At 39.8% G+C, this 21,567-nt stretch overlaps 1 protein-coding gene across 3 annotated transcripts in view; it reads right to left on the bottom strand.

The window, feature by feature from the left end:
* OCRL (OCRL inositol polyphosphate-5-phosphatase) overlaps positions 1–21,567 on the bottom strand; it is a 47,847-nt gene that overhangs the window by 7,585 nt on the left and 18,695 nt on the right. For 2 of the 3 annotated variants that reach the window (XM_057718406.1, XM_057718404.1), the window contains exons 9-19: positions 21,448–21,549; positions 20,805–20,919; positions 19,589–19,705; positions 19,299–19,486; positions 17,215–17,326; positions 15,484–15,593; positions 13,812–13,947; positions 9,575–9,685; positions 8,817–8,982; positions 8,312–8,547; positions 796–819 (exon numbers count right to left, since the gene is read on the bottom strand). In XM_057718406.1, the coding sequence (XP_057574389.1) occupies positions 796–819; positions 8,312–8,547; positions 8,817–8,982; positions 9,575–9,685; positions 13,812–13,947; positions 15,484–15,593; positions 17,215–17,326; positions 19,299–19,486; positions 19,589–19,705; positions 20,805–20,919; positions 21,448–21,549 (1,417 nt within the window). The remainder of the gene's footprint in view (positions 1–795; positions 820–8,311; positions 8,548–8,816; positions 8,983–9,574; positions 9,686–13,811; positions 13,948–15,483; positions 15,594–17,214; positions 17,327–19,298; positions 19,487–19,588; positions 19,706–20,804; positions 20,920–21,447; positions 21,550–21,567) is intronic. The other variant, XM_057718405.1, reaches the window with a different exon arrangement.

The raw sequence follows: 21,567 nt of genomic DNA on the forward strand, positions 1-21,567 counted from the left end.
GTTAGATAGTGTGTGAAAGTGCTTTAAGAATATTTTTGAAGTCCATGTTTCTCTACCGGATGGCCCTGTGTGAAGCCAGGCACCTTCCAGCTTGAAGATGGAGAGGTGGCAAAGCACTGCAGAAGAAGCGTTCGCTCGGTTCCTTCACTGGGTATTCAGAAGACCCGGGTTCTAGTCCCCTCTGCCCCATACCCCCGATGTCAGGAGCAGTATGACTTCAGCCAGGTTTTTAACCTTCCTGGGCCTTGGTTGTCTGTTAGAATGGAGAAGACACCCTACCCTGTCTGAAGGTGGGGAGCTCTACCAGATGATCCCTTATGATCTCATTCAGCTCTAGGATTCTAGTCTATGCTCTATTTCTTGATCATATCTGTGTACTCTTTCAGTAATTAATTACTATTATCACTTCCCCCAAATCACTCCTAATGCAACAGAAATCCACTTCTGCTTTCACTATCATCGGAAATGGAGAATGGCTAAACGGTACCCTCCTCCATCTCATGAGCTTTCACATACATCAAGACAGCTCTTTAGTTACTTCTCATTTCAAAAATACAAATTTGGAACCTTGAGTCCTATTGCTTTTATGTACTGGGTCTCAGTGACTTGACAGGTGCAGTAAATATCTTTCCTGTACTTCAGACACACTTAAAGATAGCTGGCGGGACTTTGGGGGATTCTCCTGGAATCAGAGGTCTCTAGTATGGGAAAGCCTTGGGAGAAATTTCAGGGACCATGGTTAAACGTTAATTGAGCACAGGGAAACTTCGCATAACCACCAATGGATTGCATTACCTTTTCTAGGAAGCTGTCTTCTTCCTGAGAGCAGAGCAGGAAAAGAAAGTCATTGACAGATAGAAAATGATTAGAATTAATTTACAGAATGAGAAACAGATCAGTATTATTAGAATGCACTAGCTTACTAGATACATACACTTTAAACAGCTTTAAATTCTTCAAATAAATCATGATTGTTGAAAATGGAACATATTCTCATATGCAAAGTACTCTATTATGCATATTCAGTTTTTGTGCAGTTTATTGAGACTATTCCTCAAGAAACATACATGTGCAGTCCTAGACTTTCGTGTCCTTTGACAGCCGCCAGCTGACCCAACCAAACGCCCAATGATATTTCCTTTTCTCGTGCTGCTTGGAGGCAGGCCCTGCTGCTGTGCTGGGGGGTGCATCTCTCTCACTCTAATGCCACTTCGATGGAAGAATCTGGTTGTGAGCCCGACAGTGGCCATTCAGAAGGAGATGGTAAGCTTCTCTCCTCTCCACTGCTGTGCTTCTCACTGTAGCAGTATCTCCTAACTCCTTTCCATCACCCGGTACCCTCTCCCCTTCTCAAGGGCCCCTAGGGTCCTGAAATATGGAAGTCCCTCTGAAATGAAATTCATTTCATTTTAGACCTTTGTGGACCATAAGATCCATCATTATCCCCTACTGTGTTTTTCTATAGGGTATAAGAGAAGCAGGGGAGAGGGAAGGAGGTACTCTTTTAATCACCTCTTTTGTGCTATTATTACAATGTAACAATGACAACAGCGACAATAACTACTGCCACCACTTAGGGGGCATCTGCCATGTAGCAGTAACTGCCACAGGCTCATATACAATGTCATTTAGTCTGCACACATGTGCAAAGTAGATATTATTCCCATTTTACAGATGAGGAAACTGAGGCTCTGGGAGATTAAATTATTTGCCCATGGTCACACTATTAGGTATTAAGTGGCAGAATCAGGATTAGAACTCAGGTCTGACTGACTCCACAGTCATTACCACTATGCTCCCTTAGATAACTGTAAAAGGATAAACTGACTGCTTCCTAGACAGAGAGGCAGGGGAAAGCTTCGAGAATGTATTCTACTCCCTAGCAGGCTAAAGACAGTCACAAAGCAGCAAGGTTAGTGGAAAGAGTACAGGCATGGGTATCAGACAGTCCTGGGTACAAATCTTCATTCTGCCTCTTATTAATTTTGTACAGACCACAGGCAAGTTACTATACTTCATAGAGCCTCGGTTTCTTCATCTCTAAAACAGGGATAATAACATTTACCTTACAGGGACAGGGAAGCAGTCTAAAATGCAGGGGGTGTGGGGCAGTGGTGGCGCAGTATGCCTGCAGCAGGCCTGGTCTCTCCAAGCTCACTGCACCTCCCCAGCAACTCCCAACCCTGCCACAGGCCACCAAGAACTTGGATATAAGTCCCATGTCTCGGTCTGAGAGTAAAAGGAGAAATCCTGATCTTACCAGCAGAGACACGCGGGAGGTTAGAGGTGGGGAAGTATGCGTTCCCTGACACTCCAAGTAGTAATGCTGAATGCATTTGTCCCAAATGACTGTCATACATGATGCGTAGGGTTTTTAGTATCATCAGGTACATTATGAATTAAACATGCTTTTGTAGGTTTACCTAGACTTTCAAATACCATACACAGAATGAAATAAAAATAGAGTAATAGTGCCTTATAAAGTATACAATATTTATAGTATTGTAATTACAACACTTTTTAATGTGGAAGTTAATTCTGAGTGCCAAACATCTAATTTAACTCAATTTTGGAGCACAATCTTTTTTAAAATTTAGAACTACTTATTAACAAATAGAGACTCTGCCTGTCTGACAGACTTCTCTATTTTCCCTCCCGTGAATATGTGCCACAGGATATGATGGGTAAAACCAGGCAGAGTTTTTCTATAACCTGTCAAACCAAGCCCTCAAAATGTTTTCTTTGAGCACTGACCATCTACCAGTGCAAGGCATTGAGCTAAATGTCTTTGAGGGGTGGGGGTAGGGGGGGCGGGTATGAAAATTGAGGCTACATAGAAGGGAAAGACATGCCCCCTGACTCGGGTTTACAACTGAACTGGGGTAAGGATTCCCAGAATTTATAGCTTGGCATTACTGTAATTTACTAGTCTGAGTTCTCAATAAATGGTTAAAGCAAACAAACAAAAAACCAGGGGTTCAAAGGAAGGAGAGATGGCTTTCAACTGGGGCTGTCAGGGGACATTTTCCACAACGGAGATGCAACCTAACTAGCCCTTAAAAGAGTCACAGGATTTTAAAGGGTAGAGATGCGGTGGGGACATTACAAGTGGGAGAGGGTAGAAATAAACAAAGGTGCAGAGAAGGTAAATCACAAGGTGAGATTAGGGAAAAGTTAGTCATCTGGTTTGTGGGGAGTTATGAGGAAAATAGCAGGAAATAAATGTAAAAAGGTGTGTTAAGTCAGACTTTGTGGGACCGTGAATGACAGGTAAAGCAATCTGGATTGTATTCAGCAGGCACGGGGGAGCCACATATCTACCTTTAAGCAAGGAAGTGATAGGCCCTGAAGCTGTATTACAGAAAGATCAGTCCCACAGCCCTGAAGAGAGAAGGCAGAAGGCTAGGGAAATAGAGGCGAAGGGAATAGTTAACAGGCTAGGAAGGTAGGTCAAGCAGGAGAGAGTAAGCACCTCAACTAATAATGGGAACATAATATTTTTTAAAAAATGAATGGATACAAGAAAAAATTCTTAAATCAAAAGTAATTTGATACTGGTGGAGGGGCAGTAGGTTTACATTAAGAGTTTATTCCTCTGGCTTCAGGCATAAAGTAGGTATAAAGTATATTTATTTCAAGTCTAGGTTCAACTCTGAAAAGAGAAACACCACTTAGCTCCCACTAATAAAGAGCATTCTCTTAAGGTGGTCCTAAGGTTGCTGCTAATCACTTAGTTCAACTGACTTGCTCACTCTGCAAAAGGCTACATGTTGATCACATTTAAAAAGGGAAAAGAGCTCAGGAGTCCCCAGCGGGGCAACACTGGGATACTACAAATGCACTGCAAATCATTCTTCACCCCAGCATTCACCCTTAGAGGAATTTTCCCAGTAGTAAATGCAGCTAAGATCACGTAAATGGGTCATTTAGAGGCAGATTCAAATTTAAAAATAAAAAGCAGAAAACTGAACGGATACTAAAGTTCTAGAAAGGATTCATTTATGTGAAAATATAAAAAGAAACACACAATACACTTAACAGGATAAGAAATGGATCGTTAGATCAGTAAGACAAAGTAAACACCTACTGGAGAGATCAAACACCTACTGGGGACAAATTAATCACCAAGTTGCTATTTGTGTTATTTCACATTTTTGATATTGTTCTCCTAATAGACATGTCCCCAAGCAAACACAGCTGGTTCCCCCGTCCCTCAACTTTTTTCATCTTTGTATTTACAAGCCAAACCTTTAACTAGATCTGGCAGGTTCAAGCCTGGTCTCCTCTCCACTAGTCCAGTCCACCTGCAAACCAGAATGTTCCTCCAAATGTGTCCATTTACAACCACATACTACTCATTAAAGACTTCTGATGCGTCTAGAAGCTCCCTGGCTCCAGTATAAACTCATCTGTTGACTTCAAGACTATCCCCTGAGACTTCCCTGGTTGGTCCAGTGGGTAAGACTCTGCGCTCCCAATGCAGGGAGCCCGGGTTCAGTCCCTGGTTGGGGAACTAGATCCCACGTGCATGCCACAACTAAGAAGTCCGCATGCCACAACTAAAGATCCCACAGGCCACAACTAAGACCTGGCGAAGCCTAAATAAATAAATAAATAAATAAATAATAAATATTTTTTAAAAAGAGCAAAAGTGTTAATTTAAATTAAAAAAAGGACTCTTTGCTCCCACCCTACCTAACCAGCTTCACACACCAAAATAGGCTGATTCTGAGACTGATTTTCACAGAGATTAGCTGGTCAATCAATAAGCTTTTATAGCATATAAGGGCTTGAGTAAACAGCACAGGAAAGGACTCTATTGTTAATACAAATTACAAGCTCCACAACTCTCATTCTAAATGGCTTTCCAAAATATTGACTTACCAAACACACTGGACATGAGCCAGTAAAGGTAATGTTTAGATTATCTCTAACCAAACTCCCTATTAACCTCGATTTAGAATTTAGCCATATTGTACATACAAGTAAACTTTCATCACTATTAAATTACAAGAACCCATATAAACTCCATAATACTTTGTATCCAATGTATAATGAATAAATATTGATGAGTATATGCCACTTAATATGCTAGTGAATAACCCAGAAAAATCTATGTTAAATCTGGAAAGGAATAAAGATAATGACAAACAGATTCTCCTCTGTTTGCTGCCTGTGCTAATCCCAACAGTTCTAGTAGCAGCAAAGTCACTATCAGGAAGAATGAAAAGGACTTATGCCAGTTACTTTATTCTGCATTTGGGGGGAAGAGCATGTGGCACAAGAATCTCTGTGAAAGCAGTACAGGGAGAGTCAACACAGGTATTGAACTCATTTCTGGTTTTACTCAAATTTTAGAGTAAATAATAAAAAAAGGACAACAGGTACCATTACTAATAGCATTATCTCATGGGATTTTAAGTATCATCTTGGGTCTTGGAACAAGCATGAACAAACAAATCTAAGCATTTCAGAAGGTCAAAATCAAGCCAAAACAGAGTGGGAAGGTATTACAAAGGGGGTACAGATAATCTTAGGTTTCTTGTTTACTGCCCCACACTAATATGGATAATTTCCTCATCAATGAGATCCAGGAATTTAATGATAATTAAATGCAACAGGCTGTGAAAAGAATCAGAACCCTAAATCCTACAAAATAAAAGCTTTAACAGAATAAATGGTGACCACACATACAATTTAAGAACTCAGCAATTTTGTAATGAAAAAATGATCCAGGTTCTATTTTTTAAAACTTTGAATCATGTGTGCACAAAAAGAAGGAAAAAGGCTTCCTACAGAGCCATTAACTCCACTAAAGATTTTGGCTACTTCCTATTCATGGTCAAATGTGGCTGAATTACCTGATAATATTTTAAATAAATATTTTTAATGCTGGTTGAGCCTCCTTCCCATCACTTTAATTTATATGGGACAACTGCAGTAAAGGGTAGTATAAATCCTCTGCCAACTCTGACCAAAAAGTTCCGGTTTACAGGAAATAAGGTGGGAGGAGGGAGTATAAAAGGATAGGTTTTAAAAATTACCAAGAGGAAACAATCAGACAAATTTAGGAAATGGCAGAATCTTGACTGGACAACTGTCCTGGACTCTTAAAAAGCCAATGCTGGGCTTCCCTGGTGGTGGAGTGGTTAAGAATCCGCCTGCCAATGCAGGGGACACGGGTTTGATCCCTGCTCCACAAAGATCCCATATGCCGCGGAGCAACTAAGCCCATGCGCCACAACTATTAAGCCTGTGCTCTAGAGCCCGTGAGCCACAACTATCGAGCTCATGTGCCGCAGCTACTGAAGCCCACATGCCTAGAGCCCGTGTTCCACAACAAGAGAAGCCACTGCAATGAGAAGCCAGTGCACTGCAATGAAGAGTAGCCCCCACTTGCCGCAACTAGAGAAAGTCTGCGTGCAGCAACGAAGACCCAACACAGTCAATAAATAAATAAATTTATACACATATAAAAAAAAGCCAATGTCATTAAAGAAAAAAAAGGAAAGAACCATTCTACTCTAAAAGAGACTGCAGAGACCTCACCAAATGTACTGCATGGATCCAGATTGGATCTTGGCTTTACAAAAGCTATGAAAGAAATTATTGGGACAACTGGAGAAATCTGAATACCGACTGGCTAGCTTTCTTAGGTGTCATAATGGCACTATGCTGATACAGAAGTTGTCCTTTTACTTAAGAGAGGCAGGCCAAAGTGTTCACTGGTGAAGTGACACATCACCACTCAATTTCAAGTGGCATAATTAAATAAAAAGTATATGTCGGTATATGTGTCTACGGCATGTGGATGTTATTCACTGTACTGTTCTTTCAATTCTTTTGCACAATTGCCATTTTCATAATAAAAGTTGGGAAAAAGAAAAGCTGGAAAATGGTGTTTGGGATGGAGGCAAGGAGGTAGGAAAAAGAAAGGGAGCATTCATTTAGAATATATTCTAAAAGGTGAAATAACAAATTTAAAAAATAGGAATATGGTGGTAGAAGAAAAAATAAGTATCACAAAAAAATAACAGAATGTCAGGATATGAATTTCTGAAGAAAATGATTCTCTCTCAACCAGGGGTAATACACTCAGTCATGAGGGCTCCAGGGAAACAAGCATAATTCCAAGAAAGAATGCTGGGACTGAACTCAAGGGTTTTAATCTGCCATCTGAGTCATCGCTAAAACAATTCCATGGCAACAGAAGAGATCACACTCTGACCAGCCGGCAGCCTGCCCGCTGGTCTAGCCCTCCCCACTAAATGATACAATCACTGCTCCGGCTAGGCCGAAAGGACCAATGTGAATACTAATGGTAATGATGACATACCTCTAATACGCCATCTAATTTTCTTTGGTAAAAGACCAAGAGTATACTTTCATAGCCCAAAGAGGTCTGCACACAAATCCAACAATATTTTCATTTAGAAGAAAGGTTCTTAACAGAATGAACTTGTTGCTAAATTAATTTCTGTTCCTGAAGATAATAAGCATTTCCTCCATAAGGACATTGATATTACAGCTTGGTGTCGGGGAAGGGAAATCCTCCTCTTTTCTTTTCTTGAGTGAGTCACATTAAACTTGTAACAAACTTCAGTGCACATTATAATCATCCGGGATGCTGATAAAATGCAGATCCCCAGGCATCAATCCCTGAGAATCTGATTCTGCTGCCAGAGGTTATTGGCAGGGAGGGGCTTGTACTTGTGTAAGGACCCCTGCGGGTTCTGAGGAAGGTACTCTGAGGTTCACTTATGGTCTGGGCTCCAATAAGCAGCCAAGTTTGACTTGGATCAGATATGATGATATAGTGAGGAGCTCTGGACTGGGAGTCAGAAAATCTGGGTGACAGATTTGTCACCAATTTATTCCACTATGGACAGGTTACTGTCTCTGTGCCTCAGTTTTCTCATATGTTTAATGAGGATAATACTGCCCGAACCCCCTTACTGGACCTCACATACACGCTAATTTATAAAAAAAATAACTTGAAAGTATGAAGAGCACAAGTAAGCATTATATCTTTGAAAAGGGATGCTTTAATCTAATTCAGTGAACTTCGTATTATCTATTATATTCCTGACAAGAGCCAATTACAGATTACCCTCTCCTCTTTCCTTTTAGGCTTAATCCAATGAAAGGCATGTTAAAGTGACATTCTTATTCTTATTTGTCACTTGCCATCCACCCCCCACTTCCCCTTGCCAGCCCTGACAAAAGAGAAAGCACAGACACAAGGAGGACATCACTTAAGCGCTGTGAAAATTCTATCTAAAGGAGATTCATGTCTTAGGATGCCTCTTACCAAGTCTATGAGTTTGGTAACAGGAACTTCTCGGATTGGTCTTTTCATTCGGCACAGAGCCTCTAAGGATGTACCAAAACAACTTGGGAGGTAATTTCCACTGATGGTCAAGAAGTAATCTTTGCCTCGATCCAGGTGAAGGACAAGAATATCTTCAATCTTATCTTCCCCTGAGTTCAGGATCGTCACAGAGTCTTTGCTGACATACACATCAAGGGAAATATCCACGGTCTCATCTGAAAGGTAAGAGACGATACATGGTAACAGAAACTTCCAGTGGAAAAGCAAAAAGGGGATGAGAACCAATAGAAGAAGTGTCCTCTAAAAAAATCATCAAGTGATGAAAGAGAGATGGGACACATGGAAGAGGGAGGAGCCCCAATATAATGACAGTGAAGGTGAGAGACGTGTGGTTAGAAAACAAGAAGTTAAACAAAGGGTGGGGATGGGAGTCACGTGGGGATGGTACATCATGAGCAGAGACAATGGTAAAGGGAAAACTCACTTGGCTCCAAGTAGCCCTCACAAGGTTCAGCCCGAAGCCATGGCTTGCAGTACTGGCTGTCATTAAGCTTAGGGATGAAAGAAAAATGGCAGGGAACCTGTCCATTGTTGCTGATCTGGAACTTCTCCTTTTGTAGTTGCCGAAACTTCACATTCGCAAACACAAACTGGGGAACAACAGACAGACACAAACATGCATCACTAGTAGGGGAAGAAAGTCAGTTGGATTATTCCATAGAGGATATGAATAAAGAATAAGGTCATTATTAACCATTATTAACTGCTGGATGCCCTCCCCAAGCGAGTCAGCTGTCCACTGTCCCCTCTCACAATGGCAGAGGAGGAGCTAGGATCCTAAGAGGGTAACCCAACCTTGGGTTAGGGCGTGCATCCCATGACCAAGTCCTGGTTCCTGAGATACGAATTAGCCAGCAACTCTGAAATATGAAATAAGAGCGGCTAACATCTGAGGGCTTACTTTGTGCCCAGCACTGTTTTAAGGGCTTTGCATGTATTAACTCAGGTAATCCTCACAACCACCCTTTCATCCAGAAAAGGAAACTATGGCTCTGAGAGGGTAAGACAGTCGCCCGCGGTCATACATCTACCAGATGGCAGTGCGGGGACTGGAACGGAGGCAGTCTGCCTTTGGCTCACATAGGCTTCACGACTTTGCTATGTTGCCTTCTCCTAGTAACATGGTTTTCCCTGTGCTGACCACAATGGGCAGTAGATGTGCGGCCATGTGTATTTGCTCACCTCCCTCCGGCTGAGTTCTAAGGAAGGAAGGAAGTCATTTTCCATTCTGTCCATGATGCGTACAATATCTTCAAACACTTTCCGGTACCTCCGTTCATCCACAACCTTCACCTGAAAGAAAACGAACCCTCTTTTCAGTCTTACGTGCTCGTAGCTCATCTTCCTTTGAGATTACGTAACAGTTTAAAACCAGTCATAGCAATCATTTCAAATAAACTGTGGTGGAAACAACATCCTCAAACACTTTCTGAAATCTAGCTTCATCCATAACTTTTACCTGAAAAAAACAGACAGATCTTTATTTTAGTCTTATGTGCTCTCAACTTATATATCTCTAAGAGTCTAACCATCTTTAAAAGGTCATTAAAACAAACATCAATTAAACTAAGCATTATGGAATCACACACTGTAAAGTAAAGGTAAGGTTAATTGCTTAACTTCTTGGAAAAGTTAAACCTCTGTGCTAAGAAGTTTGGCAATAATAAATATTTGGGAAGAACATTTTCTTGCTCCATTGTTAAGTAATTTGGTGGTGGAGAAAATGTGATGATTGTGCTAAAAATTATTTCCTGCACTATACAAAGTGACAGTGTCAAACATACCTATTACTATTTCTAACAATGATCATAAAGTGCTGAAACAGCAGAAAAAAATGACTAAAGCACCTAACTCTATTAGCTGTTATGCACAATGCCAAGAATCATATCACTGCTCAGATTATGTGATGATAAAGGTATGTTAGTTAAATAGACCCTATGGCCATTTTAGAAAATGGCTGATACAAAATGTTCCAGATCAGAGTAAAAGCATGACAACAGACAAACAAACCATCCTGACTAATAGATCAAAAACTCCCATCTGACACAGCATTTCCAGCTTCCTGACAAGAGCTGTTTTTTTTTACTATTAAAACTTTATACAAAGAAAAAAAAAACTTTATACATATTGATGCCCAAAATGAACATAATTAACATAGAATTTTCACTTATTAAGATCCCAGTTTATTTTTAGAATAGAAAACGTCACAAATTCAATTTAAAAAAAAAAGACTGATGTATGCAGCAGAGGCTGTAAAGCAAAAGTGGAAAATAAAGAACATCAAAGCTGAGCCAACTATCTCAAAGACTGGGGAGGTTTTTTCATATCTGAACCATAACGCTTAGAGAACTGAGGAGTAAGCAATCACTAGTGTCACCAGGGTCCCTACTACAGTGTCAGGGTAAGAGGAGTCTTACACTTTTTAAATTCTTTTTCAACATGTTGCAACTTTTTATTTTAAAAAGTATTTTACATATGTCATCTTATTTTCACAACAACCTTTGAGGCTACAAAGCAAGGATTATTCTTCTCACAGTTGAGAATATGGAGGTACAAAAAGATCAACTAAATTGCTCACTGCCACACTTTACAGCAGAGGTGACATCTGGACCTCTAGTGTAAGACCCTTTCCAAAATACAGGGGATGCAAGAGGACCAACTTGGGTAGGTCTTAAAAACACAGATGCCTCAGCGCACTAATTGCAGTCTCCAGGGGTGGAGTCCATGCATTTTGAAGCTCTTGAGGCAATTCTGATGTCCACCAAAGTCTAAGAACCAATGCAACAGATCCCATTACCAAGTACAGGGGTGGGAACCCCGTCTCACCTTAATCTCAGCCAGCCCACAGCAAGTCTTCTGAAGTTTACTGGCCCCTGAGCACTTGGTCCCTTTGTTAACAGTCACTGATACTAATGGTGGTAAAAATATAATGTGGTTCTTAAAGCCTCTAATCATAGCATGCCTGAGTCCAAAATATGGGGTGGTTACCCAATAAAATCAAAGCTTTTCTCAGTGGGTTATCATGATCATAACCTTTAATGCACATTAAGAATAATGAAGGGGGAAACATCACCACAGAATGTCACCACTTGATACAACCATTTTAGAAAAGGAAATTACCAACAAAATTAGGAATTAAAAAATAAGTACAATGAGCTAGATTTTTATGTAATAACACGGACAGCTCTCCAGGATACACCATTGAATTTAAAAAAAAGTAAGTTGCACACCAACACATATAGTATTAATCCACTTATGATATATACACACCAACACACAAAACAATACCGTATCATGTGTGGGTAAACAGAAAAGCATTGCAAAGGTCTAGAACTGTGCTGTCCAAATAAGAGCCTACTGGACATTTAAGGACATTTACATTTAAATTACTTCAAATTAAATAAAATTGAAAATTCAGTTCTCCCAGTCACAGTTCAAGTGATCAACGGCTGCCTGCAGCTAGTAGCTACTGGACTGGACAGGATAGATCCAGAACATTTCCATCATCACAGAAAACCTACTGGACAGTGCTGGACTAAAAAGAAATTCATAAGAGTAGTTGGCCTCACTAGGGAGTGGGGGTTTGGGTAAAAGTGGGAGTGGAGGACAGAACAGGCACTGAAGACTTTCAGCCTTATCTGTGAAGTCTGCTTATTTTTATTTTAAAGAGAAAACACTTTTGAATTCCTGTGTAATTTAAAAAGCATTAAAACTAGAAGGGTAGACCTTTATTAAAGATACACAAAAATACACAGAAAGCATGGAAAAGTTATAAATACCCTGCTGGGAGCTCTGAATTAATATGTATGGAGTATTACAAATATTCTGAGGTTCTGAAAAGAAATACAAACAGAAAAGCTAAGCATAGCTGATGAAACCAAAAAGGTTAGTGTTTGTGGGAAAGACATCTTTTTAAAAATGGATTAAGAGAACTTCAATGAAGAAAACAGGGCAGTCCACAAGCACAAGCTAGAAATTAGGTGGGCTAAAAGTAGTATCTGAAGGTATATCTAGTCAGTAAGCGCTCTGGAACTCCAGAGGCATTGTGGGGGTAGTGGAAAGAGCACCTATAAGTTTGGGAATTAAACAGGCTTAAGATTTGAATCTCAGCTCTCCTTCTAGCTGAACGCTCTTAAAGAAGTTTATTTCAAGTCGCTGGTTCTCCATTTGCTCATCTGTCAAATGAGAAATATTTAATTCAAAGCATTGTTATGAGGAGTAAATGAGATGTGTATAAACTGCCTAGCACAGCCTGGCATGTACTAGCTACTATCTGAGGAACATGTACTATTATTATTCGTTATTATTTTAAAATTTCAAAATGGACAAAAGTCAAGTCATGACTGTCTCGATAAAATTTAGAATCTATTCTAAAACCAAGAACTAATTTTGTACGTGAAAGAAATGCCCCAAAGTCATTCCCCTATAAGACAGGAGCAGGGTAAGACATATTGGTGAGAACCTATCTCAGAAGCCAAAAAAATCAACATATACACAGAGGAAATAAATCTACCTACTGTGCTCTTCGCATGTCTCACCTCATTAATTCTCTTAAGTAGGTACCATTGTTATCCCCATTTTATAGAGGAGGAAACTGAGGCACAGGGATGTTACATACATTTTCCATGGTTACAGTTAGAAAGTGGTTGAGCTGCGATGCCAATTTAAGCAGTCTAGCTATAATGTGCATTCAATCAAGCACTGCCCTATACAGATTCTGCCAGATTACATGACCACAGGTCTGGAAAAACTACAAGAAATAACCTAAATATACTAGTTGTAATAAATTAAGTCAATAAGATCCCAAGATATAACCTGCATACTAATAACACGCAGCTAGAAAATACAATGAGAAAACAAAAACTTTACTCACAACAGAGACAAAACATCAAATAACTGGTCATTAATCCAGCCCAGGATGCAAGAGAGTTAAAGAGAAATTTAAAACCTGTATTCCTGGATGGGAAGACTTCACTATCTTAGTTAGTAGGACTAATAATATGCCTCAATATTATACACAGATTATGTTGTATTCTGACCAGTCTGTACCTTTGTTCCTGCTGTCCCCAGCCCTCCACCTGGAACCTCTCTCCCGATGCTTCCCCTCCTTACTGTCTATCTGATGAGAAGCTACTCATCCTTTAAAACCTAGCTTCGAACTCTTCTTTATGTATAATAACTTTAGGAGGCGAAGGGTGCTACCCAGCCATTATGCAGCATGAGAACCATCTGTGTCACTAAAAGCCCATATGGACAGCATTTAGGAGGGTCAAGGGCACTAACTTCTCAATGCTGCAAGTGATTATTTGGTTATGGAAACATTCACTGCTCACTGAATTACTGATCCTTTCTGAGTCTAAATAATGCTCAGAATAGATACTTAACACACAAATGACTGCATGAACAAACAAGTGTTTACCCCAATGTGGAAGAGGGCGCTAACAGGCTTGTGGTCACTGGTTTTCAGTTCCATGTGACTCCGGTAATGAAGCTGATTAACATTCATTCCTCTCCAGAGAATTCGGTCACACCAGGCTGGAACCCGACATTTCCCACTGCAAAAAAAAGCCAGGATTAAAAGGAGAACATAGCACACAAGAAACGAATACCTGGAACCACACTGGTTCAGACCTGAGTTAGGCCCTCTTGCTATCTGCTTCTCCTTCCCTAATGACTCCAATCATTATTTTTCCTACTATATTGCAAGCTCTATGGAGGGACTGTGTCTGCTTGTTTGCCACTGAATTCTCAGCCCCTAGCACAGTATCTGATGCAAAGTAGGTGCTCAATGAATAGTTATCTAATGAATGAATAAATGGTGCTCCTACGATTAGGATCACATCTTTAATAACACTGCCCCAGGGGAAAACAGAATAGCACCTTCTAAAAATACCCTCAGAAGGGCAGGATTATATTCAGAACACTTTCTCTTCGTTTGCTCTATCAACTGCAATGACACGTCACAACAGATGGGACAACTAATTAAAACTCCAATCCTATATTCCTAGATTGGGCTTAATCACTGGAGATGGGTAATAGTAGAGAGTTCTTTAAACCTGGACTTTTATGGACAAGTCTAGCTTCTTCTAATAAAGATGAACTAACAACTTAAACATGCAAGTCTGAACATATAACAGCCCATAAGAATACCAAGCAGAGGGGAAAAGCCTATTTATCATTCTATTAAAATAAGCAACACCTGTACACCTGATCCAGCCAGTGACACAAATAAAGTTCTTATCAGTAGCTCTTCAGTTGACTCTGAAGTCAGGTGAGTGAAAGAAACAAGGCAATGTGCTCAAGATCTGTCAGAGTCACTTTTCACTTGCTGAACGGCTCCCTCGGAGGACAGAGGATGGGGAGACAGGCCTCCACCCACCCCACCCTGGTGCTCTGTAAGTCTAAAGAAGCTGACTTTGCCCAGGGATTCTCTTTTTCTTTCAAACTTCTGGGCTCAGCCAGCTAGGAAACCATAGGAAACAAAGAAATAGTAGGTAGAAGAGAAACAATCACCAAGCACATACTGACAGGGGCAGTTTACTAGGAATGATTAGGAAATCAACGGGCCCCCTAGACAGTGATTCTCAGCTTTCTCTGGTAGTCGTGGAGGTCGGGACCAGGCACTGGTATTTTTAAAAGTCCCCCAAGAGATCCTAATGTGTACTCAGGATCAAGAACCATTGTGCTGGAAGAACCTTTCATGACGCTTTGTTTTCACCTCTGGTATCCTGAGTTAAAGAGTTGAGAAAGAGTTTGGGAAAAGAATCAGAACAGGGCAACAGGTGAGGAAATAGGGGCACAATCAGAAGGGCAGAAATCTAATAAGCAAGTCTGCTGAGGTGAGAGAAATAAGGCACCACAGACAGCTTGTAAAGCTTCGACAGCCTGACAGAGCAGTTCACACTCTCCAAAGGTGAGCTCACCTGTGAGCACGCACGAATTAAAACCTCTTCTGTAATAGCACTGAGCCATTAGATTTTTATATCCGCTTCTGGCAAGAACTAAAAATTTCCCAGCCGTTCATCAATTTAGAGGTACAGAAATAAAATCAGGCCTTAACCTATTCCATGAGGAGCTTCTTGTTATTTTACCTGGAATCCCATCGGTCTGTTTTAGAATCATACTTATACGTGGGGATAAACTTGATTTCCCCTTCCATGAAGTCAGCAAAAGCTTTTTTCTGTGTGCGCTGAATATTTAGCTAGAGATAGAAAAACATATCATATAAGCAGGGTAACACCATCTTAATAGAAGTAATAAGCAGGTTGATCAGCCATTTCTAAGTATCTAGGTGCCATATCTTTTGCAACTGTCAGAGTACATACATAAAATTTCTGTGCCTTATGAAGTGAATTTTGACATCTCCACAGCACCTAAACTCACCCACAGATAGGATGCTCATATGAGCATGTCACTAATTTTTTATTGCTAATGGTGGTCAGGGTAAAATGGAAAAATGAAACCTAAATAATCGTAAGTTACCTGAAGTTAGCACAGCTTTTTTTTTAATTTATTGAAGTATAGCTGATTTACACTGTTGTGTTTATTTCTGCTGTACAGCAAAGTGCCTCAATTATACATATATATATTCTTTTTCGTATTCTTTTCCATTATGGTTTATCACAGGATATTGAATATAGTTCTCTGTGCTACACAGTAGGACCTTGTTGTTTATCCATCCTATATATAATAGTTGGATCACAGTTTTAATTTTTAAAAAAAGCAAACAAATGTTGATTGGATAATTCCAAAAGCCAAATTCAGTGAATAGTTATATTGGGTTGGCCAGAAAGCTTCTTCGGGCTTTTGGTAATGTGCAATAACCGAATGAACTTTTTGGCCAACCCAATAGATCATTTTGAAAATTATCCTCACTCAAATATTTTACCAGAATTACATACGATTCAGAACTTATTCCAACTGTACCCCCTTTGGAGGCAGGACAGAGGAAGAAATGCAAAGTTACCCAGCCAACCTCAATGTGAAGGTAGACACAGCCAAGAAAGGCTCACTGTAAAAACCATTCTACTGCAAAACGGAATTTTGACTATGTCTGACAGTCAAAAGTCTCATGTTAGGATTTAAAGACATTCGAATCAAGCTGAAACATTTTCTTCTCTCAATAAGAAGCATTCACTTTTAGCAACCAGTATCCATACGCTGAAGTAAAAATTCAAGTCTTGTGCCAGGTTCCAAGGTAAATTTACAGAAAACTAGGTTCCTCGATATTGTTTTATATAAATGTTACCATATCAATGCTTCTCCCACAGGTTTTAATATCTACAAACCAGCTAGCCCCAACTTCTTAATCAGTGCCCACTAGACCACAGGCTATGCTATTTGTCCCAGACAAACTTCTCTTCTGTGCTTCCCAATCCCCTCACAGGGCCTCCCTCTTTTACCTCCAAGCTGTTGCTGAGCCTGCCAAGTAATCACAGAGTAGCTTTCCCTGTTCCATCTGCCAAACCACATCAACGTAGCTGAAGGCCCACTTCCTCCAGGAAGTGTTCTCCAATTAACCCCACCCATTCTCCAACTCATTTATACAAATCTCTGAAATCCCTTCTTGACAAAGACTTAATGAAAAAATGTTATGTTGACTTTTGATCACTAACGTTATCTCCCTTCCTCCCACCCAAGCACTTAATGAAAGCACTACAAACCTTGTGTGTATTCAGTGCATCACCAGTCACATTTTCCTCAGACAATGAGACATTTCCATCTACTTCTAGAGTAAGACACAACTCCCATGGGTCTCACTCACAAACCTAACAATTTTATCTGCTGTCTAGGAAAGTACATATAAAATAAAATTTTATTACCTGGTCAAGTTTCAAGAGTTTCTGAAGGTCATTCTTGTTAATAAGACTCTTCACTTCACTGGCATCAGGCATGCAAAGTCTGTAGTTCAAATCTCCCAACCAGATGACAACACTGAGAATAAAGAAATATATGAATAGAAATAGCAGTAATTAGCATAAAATCAATCAGAAGAGAATGGAGAGAAGGAAAATGGGGAGATTATTGATGAGCATTCATTTATCATTATCTGACAAGGGGTTTAAGCTGTAACTATCCTTTGGGGGCGAGTACTATCAACACCTGAGAGGGACAAGGGGTTACAAAATAGGCGGGAAGACAGGCACTGCACACGAGGAACAAAGATGGGGAAATGTGGTGTATGTGTAGGACTCAGAAACCAAGGAGTTAACTGCCCGAGAGAAGCACGTAGTTTATTTGCTGGACTAGCTTCAAAATTTCACCTGGCTGCTTGCCAGGTCTCTAGGGGAAGAGAATCTGAACGTTTTCTGCCTCTCCGAGCCCTGATGTTCTGCAGGTTCTCCACTAGGGTCTGCATGGTCTGAGTGACAGCTCTCTCAGACAGGACCCAGTAGCAAAAGTAGGTCTAGGGCTTTCTGCTGTAGCCAGTCTGTCTACCCCTGCCCATGAACCGCAGTCCAAGTCCCAGGCCGGAAGAAGAATGGCAGGCCACAGGAGCCTCAGGCTCCCAATCACAGTAACAGACCCCCAGGTGTGCTAAGAGCCCCTCAGGGGAGACCCTGAAATTACCACACCAAAATGGGTTCTCTTGTGAACTATCCTCAAGTTCCAAACAGGTCTCTTTGCCAGTCTTTAATGCAACATGAAATTTAAGGAATCCCAGGTAAATAAATTTACGGAATTTCAAGGCAATTTTATGACCACTGATGTCAAGGCCTTGCTTTACCACTGTGAAACAGAATTCCACGTGATCCTAATTGTTGAGACAATATGGAAACGGGCCAACATCACTACCTTTCCCTACTCTTTCCTCAATTACCCCACTCTCTACTGATTCTAATACCCCTAAATTATCTTTTGTTTTCCTACTGATTCACATCTCAAGCTACTTATTCCAAATCTCAACCTCTCAGAATATCAATTACTAGTATTTATTTCCTTACAACTATTTTCTACTAACAATCCATTCCTCAACTGATTTTTGTTTCTATCCTTATTAAATCCCATTCTTCACTAGCCTTTCATATTATCCATTGGTGTCTTTAAATCTCCGCAGTCCCTTTTCTTAATGATTCACAGCCAGTAAAAAGAATAATGTAGATCTATATTAACTGGCTTGGAAAGAGATTCATAATAAATAGGATAATACAGTCCTATATAATGAGTATGTGTGTGTTTGTATGTGCATAGGGAAAAGTCTAGAACAGCACTATTCAGAAGAAATAGGATGCACATCACAAATGTAATTTTTAATTTTCTAGTAGCTGAAAGTAAAAAGTAAAAGAAACAAGTGAAAATAACTTTAACAACAAATTCCACTTAACTCATTATATGCAAACTTTTGTCATTTCAACATGTAATCAATATTTTAAAAATTGAGATATTTTACATTTTTCCCTTACCACTGTATATGCTCACAGCACATCTCAATTTGGACTAGCTACTTTCAAGTGCCCAACAGCCACCTTTGGCTACTGGCTGTCATACTGGACAGCACAGATCTAGAAGGATACACACTGAATTGTTGACAGTGGCTTTCTTCGGAGGGAAGGACTGGCTGGGGAGAGCAGAGATAAGAAATGAGGGATTTTTTTACTTTTACCTTTTATTACATTTACGATGAACATTTCTATTTTATAAGAAAAAAATAATAAAAACTGACTTCAATTGACAGACCTCCTCCACCATTACTCTTGATGCCCACCAAGAGAACTAACCTTTCCTCTGATAGCAAATCTAATTTCTCTGACTCAATGCATCTGCTATTCCTCAACATCCCCCCTTCTTTGTGACCCCAATCCCTAAATAGTAATCTCTTCACTCTTCACATTTCTACAGTTTCTCACCACTTTTAGTCTCTTCTCAGCTCCACTATTCAAAGGCTAAGGAAGATTTAACCACTCACTCATGTTTCATGATGTTCAGCTGTGGGAGGGTCTGATTTGGGACCACAAAACTCATTCGTGCGCAGATGTCCTTATAATCTTGATTCCTTCTCTCAAAGTCCTCCACGTGGGCAGCCAGGTGGGAATTGACAATGCAAAAGGTAGTGTTGTGAAATACAAATCTCACAGCTACCCCACCTTTGTTTCCCTGTTAGCAAGAGCAATTATTCAGTTAGTACAAAGACACAACTAGCACCTGAACTTCACATGGACATAAATCATAATCAAGCTCATTTCCAAAGTAACTCACCATCTTCCCCATGATTCCAGTTCCAACTGTTTCTGTAGAAACATCACGGATATATCGCCACTGATCCTTTCTGGCAAATATCAGGAGCATCATCCCAACAAGGCGGACTAGTTGAACCTATGAGTTGCAGGGAATTAGAAGAGGTTCATGTTAATACCACTCTTTGCCACATATCTCACTTGCCACAACTAATTTTCCACAAAGAACATATAGCCATGCCCTAATCTGAATCCAAATCCCCTAAATTCCCAGTGGACCTCATAAAGAGGAAACAAAATTTCTCTGGGAATGCTCTAATCTGGCTCTGACCAGCAGGAGTTAAAAGTCTTCGGGGACAACAAGTACACTCAGCTCTAGATTCATTATTTTAATCACTTTTTAGCCTACCATGAGTAGGCAGCATTAACAATTCAAATAATAAAGACAAAGCCTCTATCCCAGCTTGTTCCTTTTGCTTCTCCTTCCTAGTTTCTGATTTACAATATCCTAAGAAATTAAAATGTATAAAATAATCCTTTTTACTTTTAAGTCTGTGAACTAGAAATATGTCTGAAATATGTATTAGTCCATATGAGAGGAATAACATCTTTAGGAGTCTGATCACCTATATCAGCTGTTAAAAGATGTAGACGAAAATTACTCAGACAAATGACTCCTTTTAAAGGGCTTGGTATAGTAGCCCCGTAATTAAAATAGCCTCTACCATATGCCTTCTAAAGACCAACAAATTAGGCCACCTTGCTAAAGTCAACTCTACTCTTAACTTACAACCAAGTTTCGAGCTCATTTACATTCCACAACATTCCTGTTCTTGCTCTAATTCCAAAGCTTACCCTATGCACTCACATGCTTCAAGCTGCTTTTCTGTAAAGTAACCAGTTCTGACCATGTCAGTGAACAATTTCAATCTTAAACTCTAATTGCAAAAATCACTTACCTTATATGCCATCATTTGAGTTAATTTTTGCTATGAGAAAAATAAAATTCTTCTTTTCTCCTAAAAGCTACCTAAGCAATGAAACTATAGGATCAGGAAGCTTAGGGATTTTTTTTCTAGGAAATAGGAATAAAAAGGATTAGTCTGCCCTATTCCAGTATTACACATGGGGAAGAATTCAATTAAACCATTCTTCTGGAACAAGCTATAGATAACACAGTAACTTCTAGTGAGTTCTATTTAGTTGTATACTAAAAAAGATAACTAAATGCAGCTTACTTTCTTATACTTGGCCTTGGAATGCAAACCCCTCTCAACAGCCGAGGACCACTCTTGTTCCTTCACAGATTCAAAGTAGAAAAAGGCTTCTGTGCTCAAGTCCAGCTCTTGGAATCTGAGAAAACAAGAGGATGTGAGATCCACACACATCCCATAATTATCTTCTGACTACCTCCTGTCCCATTTTCTGAGACATTAGATGAAACAAGGAATGGGGGAAGAGATAAATTTTAGAGAACTGCTCTGTTGACTCAGATGATCAGTAAGGACAAGTGGTTTTCTTTTCAAAAGACTCCCCCACAAGTATATGCACAGGCTATGCAAAACACAAACGAAAAAAAAACCTCCATAAGGGATAACACTCGAGCTTTGTTTATATATCCTAGGAATAGTCACTGTTAGAATTAACCTCAAATCTCAGTTTATATGAAGAATATAGTTTTCTATGGGTTTTGAGAGGATTAGGTGCTTCCTCACACCATTTTAATTATTTGTTCCCTTATGATCCCACAAATTTGACCCACAAGGTAACTCTCACATATAGTCTACAGTAGGTTTTTACAAATGGTGAAAAAAAAAGGCAAAATGTCACATAAACTAACATCAAACATATAGCCAAAATGAAATTCCAGACGTATTTTACCCAATGCAGTAGATATCAGGAGGATTCAGATCACAGTTCAGCCAAGGTTCTAACCCACTATCTGGAGACTGGCCATTCACATTCCACGTTCCAACAAAAAATCTAACACATAATACAAAA

The sequence above is a fragment of the Hippopotamus amphibius genome, chromosome X (genome assembly GCF_030028045.1).
Source record: "Hippopotamus amphibius kiboko isolate mHipAmp2 chromosome X, mHipAmp2.hap2, whole genome shotgun sequence".
Lineage (NCBI taxonomy): Eukaryota > Metazoa > Chordata > Mammalia > Artiodactyla > Hippopotamidae > Hippopotamus > Hippopotamus amphibius.